This window comes from Rhopilema esculentum, chromosome 8 (assembly GCF_057945365.1).
Source record: "Rhopilema esculentum isolate cy_ngs chromosome 8, ASM5794536v1, whole genome shotgun sequence".
NCBI classification, from domain to species: Eukaryota; Metazoa; Cnidaria; class Scyphozoa; order Rhizostomeae; family Rhizostomatidae; genus Rhopilema; species Rhopilema esculentum.
Window position 1 is genome coordinate 9,663,436 of NC_142822.1, and position 27,272 is coordinate 9,690,707.

The following is a 27,272-nucleotide window of genomic DNA, read 5'->3' on the forward strand; positions in this document are numbered from 1 at the left end:
AATGTTTCCAGAAAAAGAGGATCAATACAAACTTATTGATCTTTTCTTATGTAGAATTGCATTTACCGTTTGAACTAAATTAGATTTCTATGATCATCTTGGAGAGACAAAAAACAGAAAAATGACTTCTATCAATGCTGCATATAAAAGTACATCGGCTCAAATCTAAAATAAGTTCTAGTGCACTTTACAAGGAAAACAGAAGAACGTTATATGTTCATTAATTCTCCTCAAACTCCATAAAAACATTTGAAAGAGTGAGTCTGCCTTTTTCGTCAATGACGCCTGTGACAACATAGTACCCCGGGTCGAGGATAGAAAGGCAGGGACAGTCTGCCATTTCGGCTCTGATTGTAAATTGGCTGCCCTTACTGACTTTCTCGATAGGACTTTTCAAGACATCAACAACTTCAAACTTCATGATCGACAACAGTTTGAACACAGATAGGTTTGTATCGATATGCTTGACAACCATGACAAAGTCATTATCCTCCAATGTTTTGTTTTCTACAATTTTATCGTCGACTTTCAATGGCTGAATTTCTAAACATTTATCGCAGGTTTCTTGGTTATTGAGAATCAGTTTTTCTTGATTGGAAATACCACTTTGCTTCTCAACCTTTACTTTCCTTTCACCACCAACTGGAGGCACTGTTGGAACATCTGCTTTTGGTTGCTGTGACAAGATATTTTCTGCTTTTTCTGCATTTTGGCCCTCTGCAGATCGTCGCTTTCTGTCTAACCTCAGTTTCGCACCAACATTCCAACTGAAGCCCCTTTCCTTACTATAGCCGAACCCACCAGTGAAGGAATGGCCTTTGGGAGTTAAGAAAACCAATATAAATTGTCTATATGTATATAATGAAAAGGTACAAAATAGACTAGAGGTAGCAACTCCTTAGAACACTCAATGTTGCTTCATTATACTTCCAATGCAATGTGACTTTGAGAGCGTATCTCTTGATGTTTTGCGCCTCAAAGAACAGTAGGAAATCACTTGTCTGACATTGCTGATCCTAATGTTAGCAGTGAATAAATAAAGTAATTCTCTGCTAGCGGATCATAAAGTTCCTTGATTCAAAGTATATACATTAGGCACAAAAATTTTCAGTTCACAAAATTTCGGACAATAAAATTTGGCGAAAGTATATTCGGACATATTTTTGAAATTTCGAATAAAGAAATTTTCGGACAAAAATTGGCTAGTCTTTTTGATGTTTAAAGCAAAACCACATCAGGGTATTGATTCACACAAAAGTTTTAAGATTGCCATTAAACTTTAAAAAAACTTTGAAAAATCTCTGACATCTGTGACAGTGACAATGTTAAGAAACTTTTAGAAGAGAAGTGGCTCAAATATTTTCTTAGTCTAGTGAAATTTTGAAAAAGATGGGCACATCGATATTTGGCATATTTGGACTGGTGGTTCTATTAGCTTGGAAGAACGACTGCTTTCAAAAATTTTGCAGACACTACACTCATGTTTAAAGGTTGCAGCCTTTGTTCAGTCAATATGCATTATCCTTTATATGTCGCAAACATAAATCAATTTAAAAAAGAGTGTGTTTTAAATATTTTGACTCTTTTAAACAGAAATAATTTCAAGGAAATCACTGGAACACAGAGAGTCTTTTTATCAAACCAAATCTCGCTGGAACAACACGTTAAGCTAGGAGATAGAAATATATTATATGCCGTATTATCTCTCGTATTCCATTTGTGGGATAATTTGTTTAAAGCTCCTAATTTTAAGCAAGATTATAAGAGAGGCGGGATTAAATTTTCGTTAGCCATAACTGACTTACTACATTAAACATAAAACACATTCTCCTGTGTTTTGGCACAAAAACTTTGCATATAAATTATCAAGAACATTGACGAAAGATGGTGATAAAGGTGATGCCGATTAGCTGAAACATTATTCACCCTTGCTGCTATCAAATGAAGGCGACAAGACACTACGCTGAATGTAGAAAAATCATCCAAGAACTCAGAGGCATTGACAATGCTTGGTTTTTTACTTTCATCAAACCCGCATGCGGCATTATAAGAGAGGCGGGGTTAATTGAGAAGAAAGGCGGAATCATTAGAGAGGCGTGAATATTAGACAGGGCAGGGATACAAGGGAGAATACTGTATGTTATATACTTTACCGTTGGCAGAGGCTGCAAATGTGTGAAACTGCAAAATCGAATACACGTAATGAGGATGCGAAACGCTCTTTATAGGCAACAAGGAAAAAGGCTTTCAAAGAAATCTGAAAATATCAACAATATTCTTCCATGATTATAACTTTTGAATAAAAGAGAAGCATTGCAAAACAACGACCACGCTTAGAGTCTACGTGAAACGTAAATATAAAATTATAGTAGAAATAAAATGTAAACATACGTTTTGACGAATCCTTAGTTTCTTGAATTCTTGGAAAATTCAGGTTTGGCTCGCGGTACCTGAGGTTAAGATGTCTATCATCATAGAGAATTGACCTTTGGTTATTGCTTGGCTTTGCTTGGCTTGAATCCTGGGGCTTTGGCAGATATAGATCACTATATCTTTGGAAATATCCTTGCCCTTCAACTTTGCTTTCTTCGAACACCACCACCGCTACAACGAGTATTAACAGAAATCTGATCATCTTGATTCCTCTTCAGTAAACACCGTCTTGCTCCGCTTCTGCTTGTCTGAGATTCAAGAGTTTCGCTCAGCAATATATAAGGGTGCAGAGAATCTTCCTATCCCGTATTTACAGCACTAAAACCTTCCTATTGATCTTTTTGACAAGATAAAAGCCAAATTGGTGAAGGCGATAAGAAGGTCAGTATAATTGTTTAAAAAATTTCTTCCTACTCTTTATAGTTAAATCCTTGCTAAAATTCCCTTTTGCCAACTTTGTTTTGCTTCCGAAAGCAGTCGAACACGAGCATCTGTTTAAAGGTCGAAAATATGAGATATCAAATTAGTTGCAATACTAAAATTTACATCCTATATTAAATAACATATGTTCTTCATTTCATTTCTTGAAAATGTATCAGAAGTTTACATTTGATTAAGGCATTAAGATACTTAAGCAATGTAATATTATTATAAGAGGCTCACAACCGAATGTTGGAAACCTTTTATGACAATTGTCCACGTAAATTTAACATCAGTTATTCCTCTTGAACACAATGTACGCAAAGCAGACTTTAGTTGTAATTTAGCTTAGAGATTGGACGAGCAAATTTTTTTTTGAAAAACATGATGTTTTTTACATGAGGAAAACTTGCTGCATCTAGAATTTTGGATCTCGTGGTTTCATCCGATCTTAGCATTAGCGCAGATAGTGGGGGGTCAAAAGGGGGGAAAAGCCCCCTGTAAGGCAACACTGCTATTTTGTCGAGAAATATAACATGATTGTCTATCTTAATCCAAGTGTGACATTTGGAGAGGAATGTTTTCATAGCTTCAAAAAGGGATTTCTTGCATTGTTCTGAATCAGAATAGCAACCTTTCTAAAAAGGTTTCGTACTTAAAATGTCTTTTATCGAGGATAAGTCTAGAAAATCTTCAAGAAGGGTGATTTATGACACTTGACTCAGAATAAATGATAAAAGTTCACCTTCTCTTTTATTCCTCTTCTAAAAAAGTTATGTTCTGTACAAAACTATAAAAAAAAATAGCGACACTTAAAGATTTTGTGGAAAAACCTGACAACATGTGGTAGCCAAATCAGAAACCATTTCTTGCTGCCCATTTATTCGATTGTGCCATTAGTCGTGTACAAAACCTTATGTAGCTATGACGCACGTGCCATCCCTACCAGCTCTCAACTCGTGTCAGCTGTAGCCATTACGCATATCAAGACATTCAATTTGTGAAATGTGACATATTTTTGTTATTAGTAATACAAGTTATAGAAAGAAAGTTAATTTTTGGCACTTCTAATTCCTTTTGCAACACCCTCTGGTATATCTAGCTTAGAACATGAAAGTAATAACCAAATGTAAACTTCGTGCATTTGTTAAACCACTTGATGAGGCATAATTGAGAAAACCAACAATCCGTGGTTAAAATTCAGACTCTTATTAGAGTGATTGAGCCTACCAGTGGAAACAATGGCAGAGAATGCAGAAGAATAGAGTCAATTTGAACTGATCAAAATGTACATTAACACAAATCATAACTAAATAATTACAGCAATCATGACTATTCATAATGTCCTCAAAATTGAATGAATCAGCCATGAAATCTTTGCCATAACATTAAGGTGGCTTCAAATCAGGATTGTTGATGTCCTTGTCTGGAACTGCTGGCAAAACATGTGGCTCGTTGTTGGTAATTTCATTCTCTTCTACGTGATCAGCCCAGCTTGCAATTCTTGGCAGCTCACAATCTTCCAGGTCTGCCAACTCCGCATCAGCAGAGTTTAGGCCATTAATTTCAGCTTCCTGGTTTGCAGCATCGGGAGACAATTGTTGTTTGGGCATTTGATTGTCACAAGAATTGATGCTTCCATTACCTATATCAACAGAACCTGTCGAATTCAATTTGGCAGCTTTTACTTCTTTTTCACAGGCTACTTCATTTGATGCACCAGTGTCACTAGCATTACCCTGTACATCATGGCCACATACCATATCTGTCCCTGCAGCAGCATTCCTTGAAACATCAAGGACACTGGTACCTTCTGGTGCAACTGTTGTGCCATTAACAGTCCCTGACTCTGCGATGGCATCATTGTCCTTGTCTGCAACATAACCATTATCAGAATGGCCATTCTCTGCACCAACTTCAGGGATCAATGCACTGCTGACTGCGTTACCATTGGATAAACTGCATTCTGCATCCCAGTCTTCTGCAGGAATCCTGAATTCCCCCACAAACAGCAGAGGGTCCTTCTTGGTGCAGATAGGATCAAAATCTCCAAACTGCAAGAGACACTCTGGTCCATGACAGCACGGTGGTTCCCGTTCTGGAGCATCATTAAATGGCATTATGACACTAGAGCTTGCAACAGGGGCATCAGAGAATAGGCTTTCACTCTTAGAGCGTTGTACAGCCACAGGTGCACCATCTTTGTCACTTCTGTTGGCCTTGCGGTTTCTGCGGGACATTCTCTCTTGACGAGCAGTACCACGTCTTTCAAAATCCGTCGAACGAAGGCGTACATCTTGATTACTCTCTTCGCCTTTCGGTACTGCGGAGATATCTAGTAGATCTTCACCATTCTTCGCAGTCTCCAAACTATCTGGCATGGCCAACTGTCCTGGGTCACATACTGGTTCCACAGACATAGCCTTTTCATTATCAAGCAGGCCCTTCTCTTGGCTTTCAGGTGTTGGCAAAATCTCTGCTTGCTTTGATGGCAACTGGTGGAGTTCCAATCTACGGACACTTCTTCGTAGATACTCTCTTCTCTCCAGCTTTCTTTTATAGGCTAACTGGAGATATCTCACTCCTTTATTGGCAGAGGGGGAAACATCTTGGCATGGGGTTTCCTCCTTTTCTTCGCGAATCAACTTTTGCATCAGAGCTTTCTCCTTTCTCCGAAGACGCATCTGGGCGCGTATCTTTAGCAGAAGAAGTGACTCGACAAGTGATTCCTTCGATGGAAAAACCTTTCTTAGGTATGGAATTTCCAATTTGGTCTGCCTGGCTTCCAAAAAGAATATGTCTCCAAGCACCTCTTTCAGTTCCAGCACCAGCTTTCTTTTCATGCTTTGCTGCAACTCAAAATCTAACAAAAGAGAAACAAATGTAATTTAAAACGAGCAATCTTTCAAAAATTAACAAAAATTCATGATATTGGAGTAATTTCTCATTTCTATCCTGGCTCAAAGCATCATCTTACTTAAAGCATTTTATTTAAAATCTGATAAACAATAGTTGAAGGTAGAGAGGATTTTCACCTTGGGCTGGCATCTTGCTTTCGGCTTGCATCTCCCGGGCTTTTGTCACTTCCATTAGAACCTGTTTCTGGCCATCTTCAGGGGCATTTCCAGCTTCCATTTTGTGACTCTCTCCCATAAGTGCATCACTGCCATCCATAGACAGTTCCACTCTTGGCTCTTGACTTTGGTTACAGGCATCATTTCTACATATCCACTCTTCACTGCTTGACTTCGAAGACAAATCATCACTAGCAATGGCAGTGTCCTTCTCCTCTCTCAACCTTTGGCTGGCAAGCTGCTTTTCAGCCCCTGAAGAGCGTCTTGCAGCAAATTCTCTTAGCTTCTTGTCTTCCAATAAAATGAGCTCGAGCTTACTTACGCTTGTTATCAACCGCTCTCTTCTATGTTCCATCTCACGCAGGTATGCTTCGAAGCTTTCCATGGTGAAGGAGCTGATCAAAGGTTCTATATTTCCCATCAACTCGGTGTCATCGCAACGCATTTTCATTTCTTCATTGCGAATATTCTCCCAAACAGCTTCATCACTTTTCTTGGCAATAGCCTGCTCCAGCTTCCTGACATCAACCATAGATTCCAAAAGCAGCTTTTCAGTGCCAGATCCATTGGCACGCAGAGGTGCTTCTAAAGACTCGAGAGTCGATTCCAGCCATTTGGTATCACTTAAAACGTGCTGGAATTTCTGCATTATCCCCTGCAGATCGTCAAGCTTGGATACTGAATCTAAGATCAGAAAATGTTCTTGTTAGATAATTATATTTTGAAGATTATCAAGAATTAAAATTACAATCGACTGAAACTGGATAATTTCAAAGAAAAAACGGTTGTTTGTGAGATTTCTGAGTAAATCTTTTATAGAACACCTTTTCTATTAGATATGATTTTTTCATTTACATATGAACATTTATCCGTTCAATAATTGTCTTTTTTACAGTTAATCTAAATCTGGAACTTTAGGCCTGTGAAAATAGTTGCATGAAAGGATATCAAATTAATAAATCGATACTCGTACAAAAAGAAGAAAACGATAGACCAATATCAACTTACCACAAAAGCGAACAGACTTCTTTCTTCGAATGTCTTTCTGGCTGGAGAAACTTAAAGAAGAAGAAGATGGCAGGCGTCTGCCTTCTTCGGCTTCAATGCTCCGCATAGGAACTAGTTCCTCTTCGCGACTTGAGCGCCTCATGGCGACAATTACACTAGAGATAATTTTTCTAGCGCGAAATTGAAAAAATACTAGATATGCTCTAGTGGGCACGTACGATTTTCCGAAAAAACTCACGAATACACCTCTCTGTAATCGAACAAGAAACGAATTTGAGGAGATTTGCTATGTATGCAATCAAATACCAGACGAATGATTAATGTGACGTCATAATTGCAATACGCAAGATCAATTAAAGCTGCTTCGCAGCAACGGATTGGGAGGTTATGACACATGGTCCAAATCGATTATGCAGCAAGGCACTAGAGAAAAAAGCAAGATTTAGATACACGCTGCTCCAAAATGCTCACAAGACAGTTCTAAAATTGATCTAAGGTTTTAAGAAGTAACTTAAAGCCATACTGCTATAAGCTCATACTACCTATATGAAATTGATCGTTTTATGACAGATTGGTAAACAGAAATCTTCATTAAGATTAACATACAAATAGCTTATAACCACGAAGCATTGAGTCGAGAAAATACAGCCCCAATCTATGGAACTACTTAAAAAAACCCCAGCAATATAATTTAGGCAGTTCGTTGTTACAGTTCGTATCGTGTTTCTACAGCCAAATACATGGAGATAAAAAACAAGTCCTTACCTTCTTTGCCCATTTCAGTTGTTCTAAAAACATTTTCTAAAGTTTCAGGAGCTTTTTAACAAAAATTTTGCAGGTCTTGAAAGGACATAGAAAGCGGAGCTCCTTTTATGACTGAAGGTGGACTAGGAATGGAAACTGTTGGTAACTTTCCTCTTCCTTCTGAAGATTCAAAGCCATCTGCAAAAGAAGTATTAAAACTGATGAAAGAAAACAAACATGGTTTATATCTTATCAATAGGTTTATATCTGCATTTTAAAGCAAACTGACCAGCCTTAAATAGAGGAGGACAATTTGCCCTTCTAATATTTTTGACTGCTGCTAATTAAGCCCCCAACTTTGAGTAAGCCCCTCCCCTGAAATAAGCATCCACCCAAAAATGTATTTTGCAAAATAGCTCCCCCCCTTCGAGATTTCTATAGCAAATTAGCCTTCGAGACCTTCATAGCAATAAAATTGCGTGATTGTTTTATTATATGATCGAAACAAGGTTCCGTCTTAGAAAGTTTCTAACATAATGACTAAGACGCGATTCCCAATTAGAGATTTTCAGTGCCACCTATTTCTTCATTTGCACTGAATGGCATTGGAAATTTTTTTGTGTGTATAATACCCAACACACCTTTCTCTTATATTCCTCATTCCCACTTAAGTTCCCCTCTGTGCCTGTTTTTATCACACAATTGCGTTACTTGAGATAAATAAAAAAAAGACGAAAAATTTCGTAAGCTTCGGCGTGGCACCAGAGCATACGAGCACCCGAGCATCTGAACAATCTTTTTCGTAAGAACAATTTTATAAGAACGCGAGCCTTAAAAATTGGTCAAAAGGTAAAAACAAATTAAGAACAAATTGAGGCTGAGCTACTGTAAAATGCAATTTTGAACAATTTCATCTCAAAAAAGAAGGTTTTTAGCCACCTGTGGGTACTTTTTGGATGAATATTCAAAATTGCCGGCAAATGAAAGTTGGCTGATTCACATTGTTGGCAAATAAGCCCTGAACACTTCCCTAGAGCGAAAAGCTGGCAATCGCAGTGCCTACAGCCTATTAAACCAAGAACAAATTAAGAACAATCCAGTCTCAGATTTTCGAAAAAATAACAATTTACTGGTTCTTATGAAAACATGACTTGTTTCATTTCAGAACTATATCTCCTTATTATGAAAACCCAATTCCTGTTATTAAGGTTACAACTATAGTAACGATCGAGCAAAAATTTTACTGTCAAATAGAGAACGCGTTTGTGAAGAGAAGGTAGTGAAATTCTTGCAAAACACCTCAAGGCAATCGACTGATACAAAAGTGACTTAAGCCATCTGTCATTCAGAAATTGGCCAATCAATAAGCGTAAGACAACTCACACGCCTAATGATTGGCCAAATTTGAGATGACTTAAGCCGCTTCCCTGTCTCTTGTCGTCAATGTCGCTTCCCATATAGAAAGCAGATGGTCGCATACTTTAAGAGAAAAATAGGCTCAGCTTTGAGTCTGTTCTCGAGGTTACTTATGGGATGATTTGGATTATTCAATATTTTCAATGCGACCTTGAGGGCAGGTCTTAAACAAACTATCTTAAACAAAAATAGGAATCGATAGAAGGATAGCTAACTATACAGAGTCTGCCTAAATCTCAGCCCTAACGTCAATGGTCTTTGAACCAAGATACCATTTACTGTATGTCAAGTAGGGTATCGGTATCGGCATTGGCATCGGCAGTTCTAATGAACAGATCGAGAGGAAACAGCTAGACTGAATATATGGTTTGTGTCATTCTGGACTAAATGTTAGAGAAGGCGTATCTTATACAATAAAAAGAGCCACATTATTATTGACATAGCTGAAACTCATTGCTATCAAAACGCGAAATGTCAAGAAGATATACGGCTTTTCACTTGCCTTAAACAGAATTAATGCTCCTTGCCAATCACCCTTTTCGCTTGGCATAGAGATGGCGGAACTAAGTTGAAAACCCAAAGGGCTGCTCTTGAAAACTGGCTTAGGACTTCGAAACAACATCATGAAAGATTGCATTTTAAATAAATCAAACCGAGAATTACCATTCTTTAAAATTAATTTGAGAAAATGCATACTTCTTGATGTCTTGATAGCCTGTTCTTGAAAAGAGGTACAACATGACACAGCATGGAAAAGAGGCTCGACTTTCACCGAAATTACTGCTGAAATCCTTGAAATTAGGCCAGTATACAATGACGAAAAATATTCACCGAAAGAGATTTGACACATCAAGTTAATCAGAAATGATTTGTCCTGTGATACTACAAAACATTTGATTGGTCCAGGTCTTCAGTATCATCAACTGGTTTCAAATTACTGATTAATTCTTAAGTACTTCCACGTTTCAAAATTCATGCAAAAATTACAAAATCAAACTTCTGTCACAAACAATATCAGACATGTTTAATTCTGCTTTATAGAGTTTTGGTTGACGCGAGTAAATGGATTAAATGGCCTGTTGAACAACCTACATCAAAGTTGTACATTCGGGGGCATATATTTGGTGACGTGTACATGAAGTACCGTATACACGAGGTTTACACAAAGATTTACAATGACATAACATAGTGGAAAGATTGTCTATCCAAGTTTAAGGGACAACACCTTTCCAACCCCCCCCCTATTTTAGCTTAAGTTGTGTGTTTATCAGCACAGCTTTTACTCTATTAAATCTAAACATTTATCTCTTTAACTGCGCAATGACACCGCGAAATCTTGACAGCAAGTTTTTCACTAATGTATTGCTTTCACTCATCGATTCAAGTTCTACAAGATAACCGGAGCAGGCTTCACATAATGATCTGTTGAACGCTGGCCTGTAAAGAAAATTGTAGATCTTTATTGGCATATCCGGCATTATGTTACAGAAACATAGAGTTCTAAAGTATGACGTTACCAAAACCCTATTTTCAGAATTTTTGACCACATTTTAAGCACATTACATTAAAGATCACCACGAAAATTTTCAAACATGGAAAATTGGCCTAATATGTCTAAAATCAGTTGAGATATGGCCAATGAAATATTTGAAGTTTGCTAATGATTCACAAAGTTATGAACAGAGACCAAAATACAGAGGTTTGATGGGGAAGAAAGCCAATACACATGTGGCCACATATCAGCCAATTCGTAACACATTTGACTTAATCTTGCACATTTAGAGGTATTTCATGATGCTCTTTCAGGTTATGGGTTCACCATTCAAAAATTCTATAAATAGATTTTTATGATGTCATCACTTTAAAATTCTATTGCGTTACAGTTATAAGAGTTGAATACGATAAAAAAACAATTTATACAAAATGTAACAAAAAGCAATGAAATAAAGGACAAAATTTCCTCATTTGAAGGCTTCACTTAAATAAAAAAGTTTTAATAAGTAGTAAAAATCATTTAAAAGAAGGATTCGTCATTAAATATTTCTCTAGTTTGAATCTGTTTTGTTCTAACTCAATATTTTACCAAATCTCATACAAATTTAAAACAGAGCTGAAAGCAGGACACTTAATTTCGAAAAATCACAAAAATCAAGAAATTGAAGTATATAAAACGCAAATTCAGTTTACAATACAGCTGACGACTAAATACTTTACCTTTCACTTGAAGGAACAACAGTGGTGTTATCCAAATACGTTTTGATGAAAAGTGAGATTGCATTTAGTAAATGCAATGGCTTCCCGGAGGCTTGCCAGACAGCTTCCTATAAAAGACAGTCGAAAAAGCATTGGAGACAGTCGAAAAGAAGCGAAGGAGACAGTCGAAAAGTAGCGAAGGCGACAGTTGAAAATTAGCATAGAAGACAGTCGAAAAGTATCATAGAAGACAGTCGAGAAGTAGCAAAGGAGATAGTCGAGATTTAGCATTGAAGACAGTCAAGAAAAAGTAAAGAGACAGTAAAAAGTAGCATTGAAGACAGTTGAAAAGTAGTATAGAAGACAGCTGGAAAATAGCATAGAAGGCAGTTGAAAAGTAGCATAGAAGACAGTTGAAAATTAGCTTAGCATAGGAGACATTCCAAAGGTAGCAAGAAGACTTTCGAAAAGTAGCAATAAAGACAGTCGAAAAGTAGCATTGAAGACAGTTGAAAAGTAGCATAGAAGACAGTTGAAAAGTAGCATAAAAAACAGTTGGAAAGTAGCATAGAAGATAGTTGAAAAATAGCATAGAAGACAGTTAGAAAGTAGCAAAAAAGACAGTTGAAAAGTAGCATAAAAAACAGTTGGAAAGTAGCATAAAAGATAGTTGAAAAATAGCATAGAAGACAGTTAGAAAGTAGCAAAAAAGACAGTTAAAAAGTAGCATTGAAGACAGTTGAAAAGTAGCATAAAAGATAGTTAAAAAGTAGCAGAGAAGACAGTTGGAAAGTAGCATAAAAGATAGTTGAAAAATAGCATAGAAGACAGTTAAAATTAGCAATGCCTATTCCTTCCAAGTTTGAATTCCCTCCTTTCATAACACAGTACCAGCCAGCACATATCTGTCGTACATGTCATTAGCCTCAATTTTGGATCAATGACTACATAGATCTCCTCGAATAGTAACTGATAAAGATGAACTTTCGTGCGTGATTTGCATTCAAAGAGTAAAACATGGTTTTTGTGACGTCACGCTCACTGGGTCACATGAAATGCCGACAATGGTCGATCACTCGACGATAATTTCATGACATTTAAAGCGGAATTGCGTCAAAACGGACAATCATAATTAACCGAAAACTTGAAATTAAGATTCCTTGCATCAATTTCTGCATTATATCAAAAAGCAGTTTTGCGTGTCAGTTCACCTTTAAAGACAGTTGAAAAGTAGCATAAAAGACAGTTGAAAAGTAGCATAAAAAACAGTTGGAAAGTAGCATAAAAGATAGTTGAAAAATAGCATAGAAGACAGTTAGAAAGTAGCAAAAAAGACAGTTGAAAAGTAGCATAAAAAACAGTTGGAAAGTAGCATAAAAGATAGTTGAAAAATAGCATAGAAGACAGTTAGAAAGTAGCAAAAAAGACAGTTAAAAAGTAGCATTGAAGACAGTTGAAAAGTAGCATAAAAGATAGTTGAAAAGTAGCAGAGAAGACAGTTGGAAAGTAGCATAAAAGATAGTTGAAAAATAGCATAGAAGACAGTTAAAATTAGCAATGCCTATTCCTTCCAAGTTTGAATTCCCTCCTTTCATAACACAGTACCAGCCAGCACATATCTGTCGTACATGTCATTAGCCTCAATTTTGGATCAATGACTACATAGATCTCCTCGAATAGTAACTGATAAAGATGAACTTTCGTGCGTGATTTGCATTCAAAGAGTAAAACATGGTTTTTGTGACGTCACGCTCACTGGGTCACATGAAATGCCGACAATGGTCGATCACTCGACGATAATTTCATGACATTTAAAGCGGAATTGCGTCAAAACGGACAATCATAATTAACCGAAAACTTGAAATTAAGATTCCTTGCATCAATTTCTGCATTATATCAAAAAGCAGTTTTGCGTGTCAGTTCACCTTTAAAGACAGTTGAAAAGTAGCATAAAAGACAGTTGAAAAGTAGCAAAAAAGACAGTCGAAAAGAGGCACAAAAGACAGTTGAAAAGACGAAACTGGAAAAAGAGAGAAAGCAAGAAAGAAAGCAAGAAAATTGACACTGGCATCTTAAAAAGGACAAAACATTTTCATAACATGACAGTGAAATCAAAATTTACAGTTCTTGAAAATAGTTTCACTCGAAGATAACAAACGTGGGTTCGTGAACAAGGATGTCATGAGTGGATTACTTTTGAAAAATTAATAAGCAGGGGGGGGGGGGAGGGGGGAGGATGGCTATTTCATACTCGTTTATTCCAAAATCCATTATCGCAAACTACTTCAACAGTCCAATAATTTATAAAATGTTGGACCATCATGAGCAAGTGATATTATAATGCATGTAGTTTACATCTAATTCATCTTATATCAACACCAACAATTCTACAAAACATTGAATCAAGACTTGACTTTAAAACAATTTTATAATTTAACACTTAAACTTAAATGAGACATAACGAAACATATCTGCAATATCAAACTAACTGATAAAATGACAAAATAAGAACAGTTACCTTGCTTTTTAAAAGTTTGTCGTATGCGAGCCAGAGCTGTTTCATTGATAAACCAACCTCCCTTAGAGTGACAAATACCCAGGTCGGATCCCACGAGTTTTCACAGGATACTTTTTCCAAATAGAATAATATAAAAGCTGTGACAAAAAAAGATTGTATCAAATTGGAACAATAAAATATCAGTGCATTTCTACTAAAACTACCAACATTAATTAAGAATCAATGGAAATTAATGTTTACCAGTCTATCATATGCTCGATGCCATAATGGCAGAGCTGCACACACCTTACCATGGAGAACAGGACGGTGATAAATTGACAAGTATTCTGCACTTCTGTGTCCCGCGAAGAAATGAATCTTTGTGGCCACTCGGGGGAAAACGTTTTAAGGGTCAGCGTAACGTTTTCCACCAGATTTAATTGAGAGTACAGTACAGTACAGTACAGAGAGTACAGAATGGAATATGGAATGGAAACGATTCTAGTAAGCTGAATCTAGGATCAAGACAATCAATGCACTCAAAAGTAGAAATTCAGCAGGCCTATCAACGGTTTTGATCCTTGTATTTCCTCAGAAGGCACGAGGTTAGCTTTAAGAAACAACTCCTAAAAGATGTTCATCGATTTAATCATGGATCTGAATGCAAATGTCGTTGAATGTGGTACGAAGGCATGTGTTGATGACGCTTTGGTGTAGAGAAAGGTTGAAATATTTCAATACGGAAACAGCGAGCAGAAAACTTGCAAAACTACTTGGTTAAATGTTGCTTAACAGTGTTCTCGTTTACATTATTCCAGTTATGGAAATCAGGTTGTTTGAAAATGGAGTCTTCAATAGTTAAATCATTTTCTATACGAGAACAAGGCTTTATGTAAAATCCCAAAATCTGAAAAAAGCAACAACAAAAATACAGAGGAAGCCAGGGCACTGGAATAGTGTTGGTAAACCAATAAACGTTAGCAGTGCAGGGCCAGGCGCGATTTGGCTTAGACTCTCCAAGAGTGCTAACTCGAACAACCAAATTTGAAAAAAAATGGACGACTGATGCGGCTTCAAATCCAGTGGCGGGGAAAGGGGGGGGGGATAGCCCCTAATACTTTGGAAGACAAATGTCTTTTGTTATAAAAATGGGGGAAAATGTGACGTCATATTATGGGCTTTCACCCCCAATATTTGACCCCGTGCCCGCCACTGTTCATATGCTCGACATATTAATATGCTTCTAGAGCAGAGCAGTTGCATAAATCTAAATGGTATATAACATACCTAAAGGAAAAAATCCTTGGCTTGTGACGTACATCTTTCCAGTTGATATCACAACTTGACTCACAGCTGCCATTCGACCGTCAACACGAACAGCTGAATAAAATCAAAGAACGTTTAGGCAATCAGGGGAATCGCCTGGACAAAACTTTTGAGTGCATTGCTGAAATGCTGTATATTAACATCATAACAGTAAGCATTCCCTGCATGATATTTTGTCTACCATAATAATTGGAAAAAGCTCTCAGTAATTGATCTATTTTACAGAATATAAAGAATTGTGACAAAAAACCGCATAACTGTTTCAAATTAAATTAAGTGCAGCTGCATAAACTCATTTCATGTAATGATGAATGCTGTTTTCAATATCAGGAATAAAAGGGGAGTGGGCGAATGGAAGAGGGGAGCTTAATCAAAAAGGGGTGCATTATTCGAGAAAGGAGGGGGGGGGGGCTTAATCGAAGTATTACGGTATTTACTTACTTACTAGCAAAACAGACTCAAAGTATAAACTACCAATAAGGTAATGAATTGTTCTAAATAATATTTTGCTCATAAATACAGATAATACATGAAAGTTGAAACTATAATGTTTTGTTACTAGAATCATAGTGTTTAAAACTAGAATCATAGTGTTTAAAAAGCCTATTTTCAAACCACGAATACGCTCAATAGATAATGGGTCGGTTTGTGGCAAAGTATTGTTTCAAGAAATGATGTCACGAAAATCTACTTTGAGGATTTTCATATTCGGACAAAAAAACTTGAAAGAGCATCAAAAAACATCTAGATATCCAAAACCAGTTTAATGTGTTGCAAATTAGCCGACAAAAAGTCATATGAGTGCAGGTCCTTTGTCCATCAAACTACTGTCAACCGGCCCTGATTCTAAACTTTATGAAACAAGCCAAAATAGCAGTAATCCATTTGCAAAAAACAGCTCTTCCAGTGACCATATCTTAAATTATTTGCACAGATTCAACAGTTTTTGCACGTGATATTCTTCGATGTTTTTTCAGGTTATGTGGCCAAAAATCGAGAACTCTAAAATAGATTGCTGATGACGTCACCCTGTGTTACCCTATTATGCTACATACAAGACACAGTGTGACCTGAGAACAGTAGCAGTGCTCCAGGCAGTTTAACTAAGAAACGATGAACCAATTTACCTACCCTTATCGATGAGTTGTTTCCAAATGTTCTCAATCAACGCTTTATCTTGATGTCCAGCGCAATGCAATATCGCCAACTTGCATTCTAGCAAGTCAAAACGGTCGGCGAAATCCCCATAAAGCTAGAGGGAAAATCAATGTTTTTGTAACAGAAATGGTTAGCTTAAATTTGCTCCAAATGAAATTTGTTTGATGATAGCACAGAGAAGTGGCAACATAGCATACCACAGTGCTTTCGTCGGACAATCCTCAGAGGGTTAACGTTGAATAATGACTTAGAGGTAAGCAGAAATTTGTATACAGATACGGATTTCGTTTGTTTCATTGCTCGTAATGTTTTCTTCCAGTTGATGTTATCCAAATTCTAAAATTCTTAAAATTAAAACGATGTCACCCGAAACTGCTGTTATCTAAATCTTTAGAAAAAAAACAATTCGAAAAAATATAATTTCTTGACATCATCACTCCAGGAATTACTAAATAGGCACAAATAGTAAAGAACACAAACTTGTGATATATCGACCAGCTGCGAATCAAGCAACTTAATGGCATCAGCTTTTTCTTGAATGAGACTGCGACCGACGTTTGTTGCGTTTAAAGCTTGATAAACCTGGTATTGTATTCTTGCGACCTGAAGCAAGAAAATGTTATGATAAATAAAATAATAATAATAAAACCATATTTATACAGGTAATTGTTCAGCAGAATAATTTGCAGCTTACAACCAAGGAACTGTTAACCTAGAGCTCCTAAAATATTTTACAGTAATAATTTAAGATAATTTTGCAATAAAATGTTTCGAAAAATGTTTTAAAAATATGTTTACACTATGTTTTACAAAAGAAACAAGCAATGATTAAGTCTAAAGAAAAATTTGAAAAGTCAAAGGGGTTTTTATAAATGATGCCATTCAACAAAGAACCGTTTTGCTTATTTAAGAAAACAACGAGCATAAGAAGGCAGAGTTCATATATATATATGAAAACACAAGAGTCAGATGCCACGCAGGGCACAGTAAAACTATCTAAAAATGTAGAAACTGAGTCATGACATGGTGGTGGGGTCTAGGGGCGATACAGACCTCTAATTTTTCTTCTAACTCGTGCAGAAACTCTCCTTCTGTATTTGAACTTGCAAATGTCAGTGAATTCTTTGCACACATGATTGCTCTTGAAATATAAGCGACACGTTCTTGTAGGACGAGTGACGTGCTGAATAAGTAATAAGAAACAAATTTTAGAAAAAAACCTTGGATACGGAATGTAATAAATTGAACTTTCCTTTAAACATTCTATAGTTTTCTCTAAATGCAGAAATTCAAAAAATCTCATTTAGTTTAGAAAGCTCTAGATTGTCTGCAGTTTTCTGGAAATCTACTTCTTTTACGACGCTCACGTTGATCTCATTTTGTTACATTGGGCATACTTGCTCATAAAATACAGAAAACAACAGTGCTATATGGGATGCGTTTAAATGCTTGCCAAAAGTACTTGGAACACCTAGTCAGTTTCATTCAATTTTCAATTTTTATTTCAATTCTCCCCTAGAGCAAAAGCTGAGTTGCCCTTTCCCCCCAAGAAACGCTAGGAATACACTTCAGCTATCTTAGTTTTTAGAATAAAGATTACATTCGAATTTTAAATATAACGAAGAATTCAAGCATCGTGGATTTATGAAGGTTCCTCAAATAGAAATAGGACTTATTAAGCAGACCTACTAGGGATGGACTGTTATGCAGCTAAAGGGATGGCTTGCAAAAAGCGGCGAAGAGCTACTAAGACCATCACGGCCTAAAACATGACAGGTTTGATTCAGTTTCAGCCTGTGACAATCTATTTACGAAGGAAATAAGGAACAAACCATTGTCGCTCAGCAAGTCCAATCAAGACTTTTGCAGCTTGGATGTATTGCTTGTGTTTTTGGTGATATTTCCAAAGTAAATCCAAAATTGGGATATCGTTTGGATGCTTAAAGTAAACAAATGATTAATAAATAGTACTTGCTGTAATTCTGATAGCATTACAACTGTATATATAAAGTTCATAGCCGCAAGAAATCTGAAGATTGTCCAATTGACCGGGTGCTAAGTTTTGCCCGCGGGTTTCCGTAAATAATTGTGAGAGCCTAAAATAAAGTTTCTAAGGGTGACGTCATAAAATATATTTTTAGAATATTGGCTTTTGACTGCATAACCTAAAAGAGCACTACGAAAAAATTTAGATATGGAAAAGTAGTTGGATATGTTTATAATTGGGTGGGATATAGACAGTGAAAGATCGAAAATTTGCTAACGGATTACAGTTAGCTTAGCTTAGTTAGATACGAGCAGAGACAAACTACAATGATTTGATGTAGTGTAAAACCCTAGGCTCATGTTGCCATATCTCAGCCAATTGGGAACACATTACACAGGTTTCGCACCTTAAAAGGTATTCCATGATGCCCTTTCATATCAATTGATCAATGTTCAAACATTCTAACAATATATTTTATGACGTCATCACTTAAGGACTTTCCGAAGAAGCTATATATGAAAGTGTCCCCAAGAGGCAGGAAAGAAGGCCCCGAGAGGCTGTATTTAAAGTCTCAAGTTGATACTGGCTCACATAATCAACCTGCAATTTACTGAGACTTATAGTTTTGTTGAAGTCATCTTCAGAAAGAGAACAACCGCTAAAGTAGCATAATGCGAAACTTTTTAAACTTTATCGACATAATGCGGTAGAACTGCTAAAGTTTCTCTGCAAAATCAACTTTGCTTACCTTTTCTGCAGCGGTATCCACAATAAAGGTTTGAAGAAATGGTGATGAAATCTGAAGGATCAAAGAAAGCTTTTTTAAACTAACTAAGAACAAACTATTATATATCTTTAGAAAAACAACATTAGAATCAACAGCAATAACAGTATCGTTTTCAAATGTTTCGGTTTTCATGAAATCGTAGTGTAAACAGAAGGCAAAAGCGGGTGGACTTTACTTTGTTTTCATATGCAATAGGGGCACAGCGAACAGGGTCTTAGAATTAGACCAGGCAATACATTTATGTGTTATAGTACCTCAATTAGCCGGTCTGTGAGTTCTTTTGTCATCATCCATTTATATAAAGTTACGTGAAATAGTTCGTCGTCACTTTGGAGGCAAACTTTCAATGTTTGGTCAAACTGAAAAGAGATAGAGACATGAACAAGTGATGGAATATTAATGTAACCGAGAGCAAGTTGAAGCTATATTGTAAGTTAAAAGTTCCATAATTTTGGAATCATGCTTTCAAGAAAAGTCAGAGCTACAGAAATAAACAATAAGCAAATCGAAAAAATAAAAAAGTGCGAAAATCTTAAAAACCCAGGTGGTAGCAGTTTTTTCCCAAACTTGTCTTGAGTAATTAGGTAAAATAATTTCCAATGAGATATGGTTTTTCCGAAAAAAATGCTAGAAAAATATGGAAAATGAATAGATACTAAATGCTAGAGTTTCTGAGAATAAAAACAGACAAGTCTAAGATTGTTAATATGTTTCAAAAAATTTCAAAATTTATACTTGCAAGTCAAAGCGAGAAAAAAAATTATGCTCGATTATAAGTTGCCTGTCTGCTTCTGAAAGTACCCCCCTCCCCAAAGGGATACAGCGCACCCTTAGATTTGAGACGCAAAGAGCGAGAACTAGATAAAAGGGTGTTCGATGGGGTAGGGGGAGGGTTGGGGAGTGGGGGTGGTGGTAGGGAGGATTTATCTAACTCAGACGCACAGGTTAATTCATTGTAGCTAGAAATGCTGCATTGCCCTTTATTCATAATTTAAAAAAAATGTTGAAACTAGTGGGGAGAGCAGGTACTTAAAAAGGAATTTTGAGGAAGGGAAAAGACTTACCAAGTGTTTGGCTTGATTAACAGAAAGCGCGTTGACATCTGGTTGCACTGGAGGCCCTGGTTCTGTTGGCAGGGAATGAGGATGTTCTGAAGACTTCTCGAAGATGTAACTCAAGGCATTCAAAATGCAGTTGTATGCATCGCACCTGTTATATAAAGAGGTTACATTTATGTCGTATAGTATTGTAGTTGAATTTGTCACTACCTAGCTTCCGAAGGCAGGACACTGAGATTTTGTGGTTATAGAATAGTGACTGGTCCTTCCTCTCTATGTATCCACACCTCGTGAATCCTATGAGTGGAATAAGAGAGCTGGTGACTAGATTCACTCTAAATGACAGTTTAACATGTCAGTGACTCGAACCCAATGTTTTGGATCTGTAGCCTGCGGCCCTAGCAACTCAACGATCCTCGAATTTATGGCATATTCATTGTACACAAGGAGCTTTCTGTGAAGACTCATAAAAGCTAAATTAACATCTTCAGCAGGACAATCTAAGTATGTACACAGCTTTCGCAACAGTAAATGAAACAACCTGTAGATACGGATGTTACACGAGTCTCCTTTTTCGCGAAATTCTGTGGAATGTTACTAAAGAACAGTGGTAACAAAACCGGATGGCTTTATTCAGAGTCTATACAAATGTCATTCTCTGGCACTGGTAAATCCTGCATTCAGCAGAAAGTCAAATTAGCCTCCAAGAAACCCATTACAACCTGAACTACCCTTCTGGAGTGGCTAGGCGGTGACGTCACGAATTTTCGAATAGGGAGCATGCAATGAAATATCATATAATATTAAAAATTGGCTGAGATGAGTTCATGAGAACATGCTCCTTCTCTATCAAATCATTATCATTTGCCATTGGTTTTAGAATATACACAATATGTGAACCATGCAAAGAGAACAGTAACCCATTACAAAAAGACATGTCTGGTTATATTTGCATATTTGCGGTACTTTCTAATGTGAGGTAATCTCTAGCTTTTATGACGTCATCAAACAGATCTAGTTGTGTGTAAGAGTTGTGATACATCCAACGCTAACTCACCATTTTCGAGCAATGTTTTTTAAAAAACCGAATGCCACATCCCAAAAACTCTAAATGATACGACTAGCTGCAAGAGATCATTCAGACTTACAGCTAATATCGTCAAAAGCAGCAGCTTTCAATATGGAGAAATATGAAGACTCCAGTGGTTTCAATCCAGATTCAATTTTCACGGTAAGGATAGTTTGATGCATACCTGAGAATGAAAGCTTCCTTCCCTTGCGTGTCATCTCTTGGCTCTCCAGCTTTATAATAATGCAACGCAACGTTTTGTGGGTCCCTCTTCACGGCAGCATATAGAGCCAGCTCAATTATCCCATCAAAATGTCTCACTGTAAGAAAGAAGTAAAAATTGTCCAAATGCAAAAGGACGATAGACAAAAAACAATGCGAGAATCTTTTTGGTCAGTAAGATAATATTTACAATAAGCAGTGGCGTAATGGAGGCATCTGGGGCTCCAAGGAACAAATTTAAGCCATCAAATTCTTTATAGCATGCGAAACACAACAGCAAGTTGTAAAAATGTGAATTTTCTCTCGCTAACTAGGTTTAGTTGAAGCAGCTGCAGTTGATGAGCTTTGAAAAATATTTGAATATGGGTAAAACTGAAGAACATGGATAAGAAAAAAATTGGGGGGCCTTTTTGTTAGGGGCCCTTTTTGTTAGGGGGCCCTTAGATATCGAAGTAAGGTGCCCTTAACTTCGCTACGCACTAACAATAAGTACTTTGACGATTAGCGAAAAACAAAAATATCACTGCTTTGCTTGTCATGCTCGGATCTGTTTTAGTACTCTAAATTCAGATAAAAGCTATTACCAATACTAATATCAAATTTGAATTAAAATACTCCAGATTCCAAAAAGGTGTGGAAAAAGTTCTGCTCAATCTCTCACTTTTAAGTATATATATCAAAAGAACTAAAAAGAAAGTATGATATTTTGATAACTACATGTCTTCTGAGTTGCTGACTTAAAAGTTAGGCCCAAAATATCATAGAAGACCTTCAAAGTACCATTTGTTTGTTGTGTCAGAAATAATTACCTATCAAACAAAGGCATGAATACCTGATTGCAGCTGCTCGCAAATCCATGTCAAGTCTAGCAGTCCTGGGACTTTGAAATACATCTGTTTGGGAGAAAAAGAACTTTTAAATAAGACTAAACTGAAAAATAAAAATAAAAGCAGCTACACGTTTTCACAGAGAACAAACACACGAAAGTTAAGTAGATAAAAATTCGCTGGAACAGCATAGGGCATATTTCACGACGTTTTTACATGTGAAGAAATATCCCAACACGTCTGCTGCCTCTATGAGATATGTAAAACTCCATTTCAATTTTGACATTTCTGCTATTGAAATGCGAACGTCCTGACTTTGAAATAACACGACTGGAACTTTCTAAGCAGAAAATTATTTTTCCTCGCCACCTTGATTAAAAGCAGTTATCACAAAAGTAGTTCTAAGTTTCTAAAAAAGTTAAGCGTTGATAAAAATGACTATTTACTATCATCACAAATACAGCGTAAAACGAGGGACCCAGCTACATAAGTGGGAAGGGTGGAACTGAATAGAAATCCAATAAGGATTTTAGAACCAACAATTTTGGATCTATTTGACTTACGCTGATGGCTTCTGCGAGAAGTGTGTTCCTTTCAGCCGGGTCTAGAACGTGTCTTGCAAAATGAACAATTTCGTTGGCCTTCCAAGATAAAAAGCTTCTTTAAAAATGTATGCACTTTAAAAAAAGATGCAATTTTAATTGGTTCTAATATTAAATAAACCAAGTCATATCTATAAGTTAAAATGAAAGAAAGAGAAAAATCTTTAGTACGTTTTTCAAGTTAGTTTTTAAAAACTTTCAGCTTTAAGTAATTTCTTTCTTTGATTTTTGAGCAACATTCAACGTGAGCCAATACGTATGAACTATAATCCCGGACAAAAATAGCTGAAACGTTTCAAGAAAAGTAGATTTTTTTCTTTCCTTTCAAAAAACCCCCCCTCCCCCTAATTAATGCTCAACGCACATTCTTGAAACATGAATCATAAAACTACTAACTACTTGGGGGAAAGGGGGGAATTCGAATTTTCAGGACAACGTAGAGTACGAGATTGTAAAAATTGCATTTTCTCTCGAAAACTTTGTACAGGATTGTAGACGAAGCAAATTGTTATATTGCTCAGATATTTGAGCATTGAAATTAAGCTCTACTACTTCCTTCGTAAAGTTACTTCACAACCGAAAATTCTTATGTCCTCAATAGCTTTTTGAGTGTTTGTGCCACAACCCAAAATTTGTTATCTGGCATTGCTGCTGCCAACGTCAGCGGTAATTTACTAAGTACATGCGCTGTCAGCTGGTCATAAAATTCCTGGATTCAGAAAATATAGACTACGCTACTCACAATGCGACAAAAAAAACAATACCCTTAGTTTAGAATTCGACGATACAAGTGATATTGATGTTATACGTGAAGGAGCATCCTCTTCTAGGCAATAGCAATGTCCTACTTAAAGGCATATAAAATAACTGCTTGTATTTCTGAAGAATACAGCAATCAATCAATACCTTTGCATAAATTGCATCGTCAATAGAAAACAATGTTGGACAGATCTCTCGCAATTGGCTATTGAGGGCATCAACTGTTGCTTGGTCGTCAAGGTAACGTGCCATCAAACAACCAATTAGGGCGGCGGAAATCTATAAAAATGGAAGAAGGATTGCTAAATTCACGATTTTTGAGCTCAGAGGATATTTTCCGTAAAATAAGTTAATTGAAATGTATGTCAAGGTTAGGAACATGTTATACAATAAATCAAGTCACTGTGACAAACGGAATAAGCACAACATCAACAAAAAGACATTTAGTTGATTAAGGGAATCGACAGATACTAAAGGGACTTAGGCCATCTTTCAGTAAAGAATTGACTAATCAGTGAGTGCGATTATTGATTGGCTGATTTCACTCACACGCTTATTGATTGGCTGATTCCACACACACGCTTATTGATTGGCTGATTCCACTCATACGCTTATTGATTGGTTGATTCCACTCACACGCTTATTGATTGGCTAGTATTGAATGACAGATGGCTTAAGCCACTTCCTTATCTGTCCATTGCCATAAAGATAATTGATGAGCAATTTAACTAGTCTGATAAAAAATGTTGTATCTTAGGAAGTCATTGAAATAAACCAGCTGCGCTTTCCAGCTATGACTCCTTTAGTATTCCGATGTGATTTATGACTTTTATACTGTCTTACTTTTTTAAGAAAATGCAAGAGGGGAATATATGTTTCTTAAAATAGAGTAAAAACTGTACTATTAAAGCAAAATAAGAAACGATGAAAATAAAACAAAAGGTAATAAAAAATGATTTAATCTTTTGAGTGATGTTATGATAGTGATCTATATTAGAATTTTTGAACTTTTATCATGTAGCCTGAAGGAGCATATTTGTTTGGAACTGGCTGAGATACGGCCTCAAAAGCACAGCTTCTCCCTCATAAAATCACTGTAATTTAGACTCTGTGATGTATTCATAACTTTTTGAACCATACCAAACCAATCTGTTAGCAAACTACAAATCTTTTATTGGCTAACGAAATTATGAACAAATGTTTCATATTTTTCATATTTAGAGATAATTCAAAGTATAATTTTAGGCTATGTAGCCAAAAGAAAATAATCTAAAAAATGATTAATAATGTCATCACACTTAAGAATTCTATGCCATGGAAAACAAAAAATTACCCAACCTCTTGCCCGTTTAATACAAATTCCTTGAACGACAATCCAGCTAGCTTCTCTTTCAACTCCTAAAATAAGATGATTGAATAAAATAATAACAGCTACTGCACTGGAAGAGAGACCTCTTAATACGTTATATTGAAAGGGCATAACTCTGATAAATTCTACTATTTTTACTTATTGATATCAGAACAGAAAGCATAAGTGTGAAAATCAAAAACTATTTGGCACTTTATATGAAAATTTGTAAGGGGTAAAGGATTTTTAGGAACAAAAATAGTTTGATTATTAATGCATAGTTATGATAAAAATACGTCACACAAACGTATTTTAGCATAAAGGAGTTCCGGACAGTTTCCAGTGCTAGAGGGCCATTGGAATCTGGTTTCTAAAATTGTTTTGAGTGGGATCGCGATGTTCCCGCGGAAAATATCCTATGACTTTAGTTACAGAAGTTTCAGTGATGGAAATGAAAAAAGGCCGTTTGACATTTAGATTTGGAAAATTCTCAAAGTAAAAAAAGAGTCACAAAGAAGTGCTTTTTCTAATGAACACTGCTAATTTTCACTACAGATATGTGACAGTGAAATATTTAGAAATGTAAAAAAGCCAGAAAAAAGGTTGCTTCTCTGTTTACAATTGACAATGCTTACTAAGGAGGAGATATCTTGAAAATGAATACCTGAGGAAGATTTTGGGCGACAATATGGAATTGATTATCGCAGAGAGTCCTCCACAGCTCCAGCGCTTCGCAGCACATCGAGATTAGGTTGGCAAGATTGACCAACGCATTTCGTTCAACTGCCACAGCTTCTTGGTCCCCTGTTTCGAAAATAAGCACTCAAGTTATATGTTTCAAGGTAGCTTGAGAATAAGAAAAATCTGCGTGGAATCTCCACTGGGATTTTTATTCTGCGTGAAGTTCCCATTTGGGATTTTTATTCTGCGTAAAGTTCCCATTGGGATTTTTATTCTGCGTGAAGCCTCTAAAATTTTGCATTCAAGAACTTTTTACTGAAAGGAACCAGCAGTAAGCTGGGACTAGTGTTTTAGAACATCACACCAAACTGCACTATGAAAAATATATATATCAAATGTGATACGGAAAAGTGAAGGTACGGGGTTATAGAGAAACAACAGCGGTAAATTGGAGATTTATCCAAAAGAGAATAAAAAGAGACACAAGAGCCCACTTAATCGAGAACTGAAAATTGCTGTTTTACTGGTCTGTAACAAAGTGCTCGATACCGTAAAAATCCAAGTTGCAACTTAGAATCGTCCTTTTCTTTAAATTTAGGCGTAAACGAAACTGTATGCGTTAAAAAGAATGTTTGGGTGTTTTGTAAAGAAGCAAAAGTAATAAACGCTTAATGCTAAAATATAGCACAATTGGTTTGACTCATGGAAAAAGGATTAGATGAAAGGACGTTCTATTGAAAGCAGAATGATTGATAGACTTTGAGTCCACATTTAAACTGTATCCCCTTTGATGGTACATAAATAGATAACCCTAAACGTTCGTCATATATTGGCTTCAGTAAATTAATCTCGCTCGCGAAATTTTTTGAGACTGAATAATATCAATAAAAAACTTTATACCAGATACAATTTGTAAATATTAAAACTCCGTTTATAATTATTTTGGGCATTGGACATCTTGACAGAATTTGCCACACAAACATTTCTCGTAGACTGAAGAAAAGGGGAAGATTTACTTATCTGCAAATTCATTCAGGAAATATTTGGAACTATCGAGAGCAACGGGTGACGTTACAAAAACTTATTTAAACATTCTTTGTCATTTAAAGTTACCTTAATCAAGCTAAAATTAGCTAAATACCTACCAAGGTTTCTTTTTCTACCCGCGACTTGTGAACTTAAGACTGCATCGTGTCGGCGAGTTGGTGAGCTACAAATATTTAAAATCATAGAGCTGACTGTGTACTCTAAAACATGCATGCATCAAGACATTATGTTATTAGCTTTTAATAAGCCTTTTGTAACTATTCTGTACACACAAACGTAAAGTAAGGAACGAAGAAAGACGTCTTAATGTATATGTAATGAGAGAAAAGTAAACTGAGAGAAACCAAATTCTAAGATAGGCACATTTGAGGCTTTATTGAACAAAATTAGTCTCAACTCAAAGTAACGCAAAAAGGTAACGTAAACAAAAGGAAAAAACTCAATAGCTCGCATACTATTGTAATAAGACAAAGATTGGTTGAGGTTATTGTCTTTCACATCAGTATACAGTCTTAATTGCTCTCAAAACTAACAGAGACGATTTCCAGGTTAACCGCAATTGGATAAATTTTAACACGGCATTTTGTCTTTTTGTCTTTCTTTTGCCAAGAAAGAA

General features: G+C 36.3%; 3 protein-coding genes across 3 annotated transcripts in view; all 3 read right to left on the reverse strand.

Moving 5' to 3' along the window:
- Nucleotides 1-138: 138 nt before the first annotated feature.
- Nucleotides 139-2,635, reverse strand: LOC148959853 (uncharacterized). Its single transcript, XM_089109762.1, has 2 exons — nucleotides 2,392-2,635; nucleotides 139-816 (listed from the first exon to the last, which is right to left on the reverse strand). The coding sequence occupies exons 1-2, from the start codon at nucleotides 2,633-2,635 to the stop codon at nucleotides 221-223; spliced, it is 840 nt and encodes a 279-aa protein (XP_088965888.1). The 3' UTR covers nucleotides 139-220.
- A 330-nt stretch (nucleotides 2,636-2,965) lies between these two features.
- LOC135694449 (uncharacterized) lies at nucleotides 2,966-9,718 on the reverse strand. The gene is made up of 3 exons (XM_089109760.1): nucleotides 6,936-9,718; nucleotides 5,889-6,611; nucleotides 2,966-5,716 (listed from the first exon to the last, which is right to left on the reverse strand). The coding sequence occupies exons 1-3, from the start codon at nucleotides 7,075-7,077 to the stop codon at nucleotides 4,242-4,244; spliced, it is 2,340 nt and encodes a 779-aa protein (XP_088965886.1). The 5' UTR covers nucleotides 7,078-9,718; the 3' UTR covers nucleotides 2,966-4,241.
- A 213-nt stretch (nucleotides 9,719-9,931) lies between these two features.
- Nucleotides 9,932-27,272, reverse strand: part of LOC135694448 (nuclear pore complex protein Nup155) — a 38,288-nt gene continuing 20,947 nt past the window's right edge. The window contains exons 20-37 of the mRNA XM_089109757.1: nucleotides 26,755-26,819; nucleotides 25,593-25,732; nucleotides 24,919-24,978; nucleotides 23,728-23,859; nucleotides 22,783-22,860; nucleotides 22,225-22,285; nucleotides 21,355-21,490; nucleotides 20,108-20,252; nucleotides 19,298-19,402; nucleotides 19,005-19,055; nucleotides 18,102-18,208; nucleotides 17,323-17,452; nucleotides 16,750-16,872; nucleotides 16,243-16,363; nucleotides 15,073-15,165; nucleotides 13,807-13,943; nucleotides 11,310-11,416; nucleotides 9,932-10,532 (exon numbers count right to left, since the gene is read on the reverse strand). Of these exons, the coding sequence (XP_088965883.1) occupies nucleotides 10,397-10,532; nucleotides 11,310-11,416; nucleotides 13,807-13,943; nucleotides 15,073-15,165; nucleotides 16,243-16,363; nucleotides 16,750-16,872; nucleotides 17,323-17,452; nucleotides 18,102-18,208; nucleotides 19,005-19,055; nucleotides 19,298-19,402; nucleotides 20,108-20,252; nucleotides 21,355-21,490; nucleotides 22,225-22,285; nucleotides 22,783-22,860; nucleotides 23,728-23,859; nucleotides 24,919-24,978; nucleotides 25,593-25,732; nucleotides 26,755-26,819 (1,927 nt within the window). The 3' untranslated portion in view covers nucleotides 9,932-10,396. The remainder of the gene's footprint in view (nucleotides 10,533-11,309; nucleotides 11,417-13,806; nucleotides 13,944-15,072; nucleotides 15,166-16,242; nucleotides 16,364-16,749; nucleotides 16,873-17,322; nucleotides 17,453-18,101; nucleotides 18,209-19,004; nucleotides 19,056-19,297; nucleotides 19,403-20,107; nucleotides 20,253-21,354; nucleotides 21,491-22,224; nucleotides 22,286-22,782; nucleotides 22,861-23,727; nucleotides 23,860-24,918; nucleotides 24,979-25,592; nucleotides 25,733-26,754; nucleotides 26,820-27,272) is intronic.

What these genes read in the sequence shown, in the direction of transcription:
- LOC148959853 (XM_089109762.1), bottom strand. Translation starts at nt 2,635, where the DNA reads ATGATCAGATTTCTGTTAATACTCGTTGTAGCGGTGGTGGTGTTCGAA. An exon ending in AACTAAGGATTCGTCAAAAC is followed by an intron (nt 817 to 2,391) that starts GTATGTTTACAT and finishes TAACTCCCAAAG; the next exon opens with GCCATTCCTTCACTGGTGGG.
- LOC135694449 (XM_089109760.1), bottom strand. Translation starts at nt 7,077, where the DNA reads ATGAGGCGCTCAAGTCGCGAAGAGGAACTAGTTCCTATGCGGAGCATT. An exon ending in GAAGTCTGTTCGCTTTTGTG is followed by an intron (nt 6,612 to 6,935) that starts GTAAGTTGATAT and finishes TTCTGATCTTAG; the next exon opens with ATTCAGTATCCAAGCTTGAC. An exon ending in AAGCAAGATGCCAGCCCAAG is followed by an intron (nt 5,717 to 5,888) that starts GTGAAAATCCTC and finishes CTCTTTTGTTAG; the next exon opens with ATTTTGAGTTGCAGCAAAGC.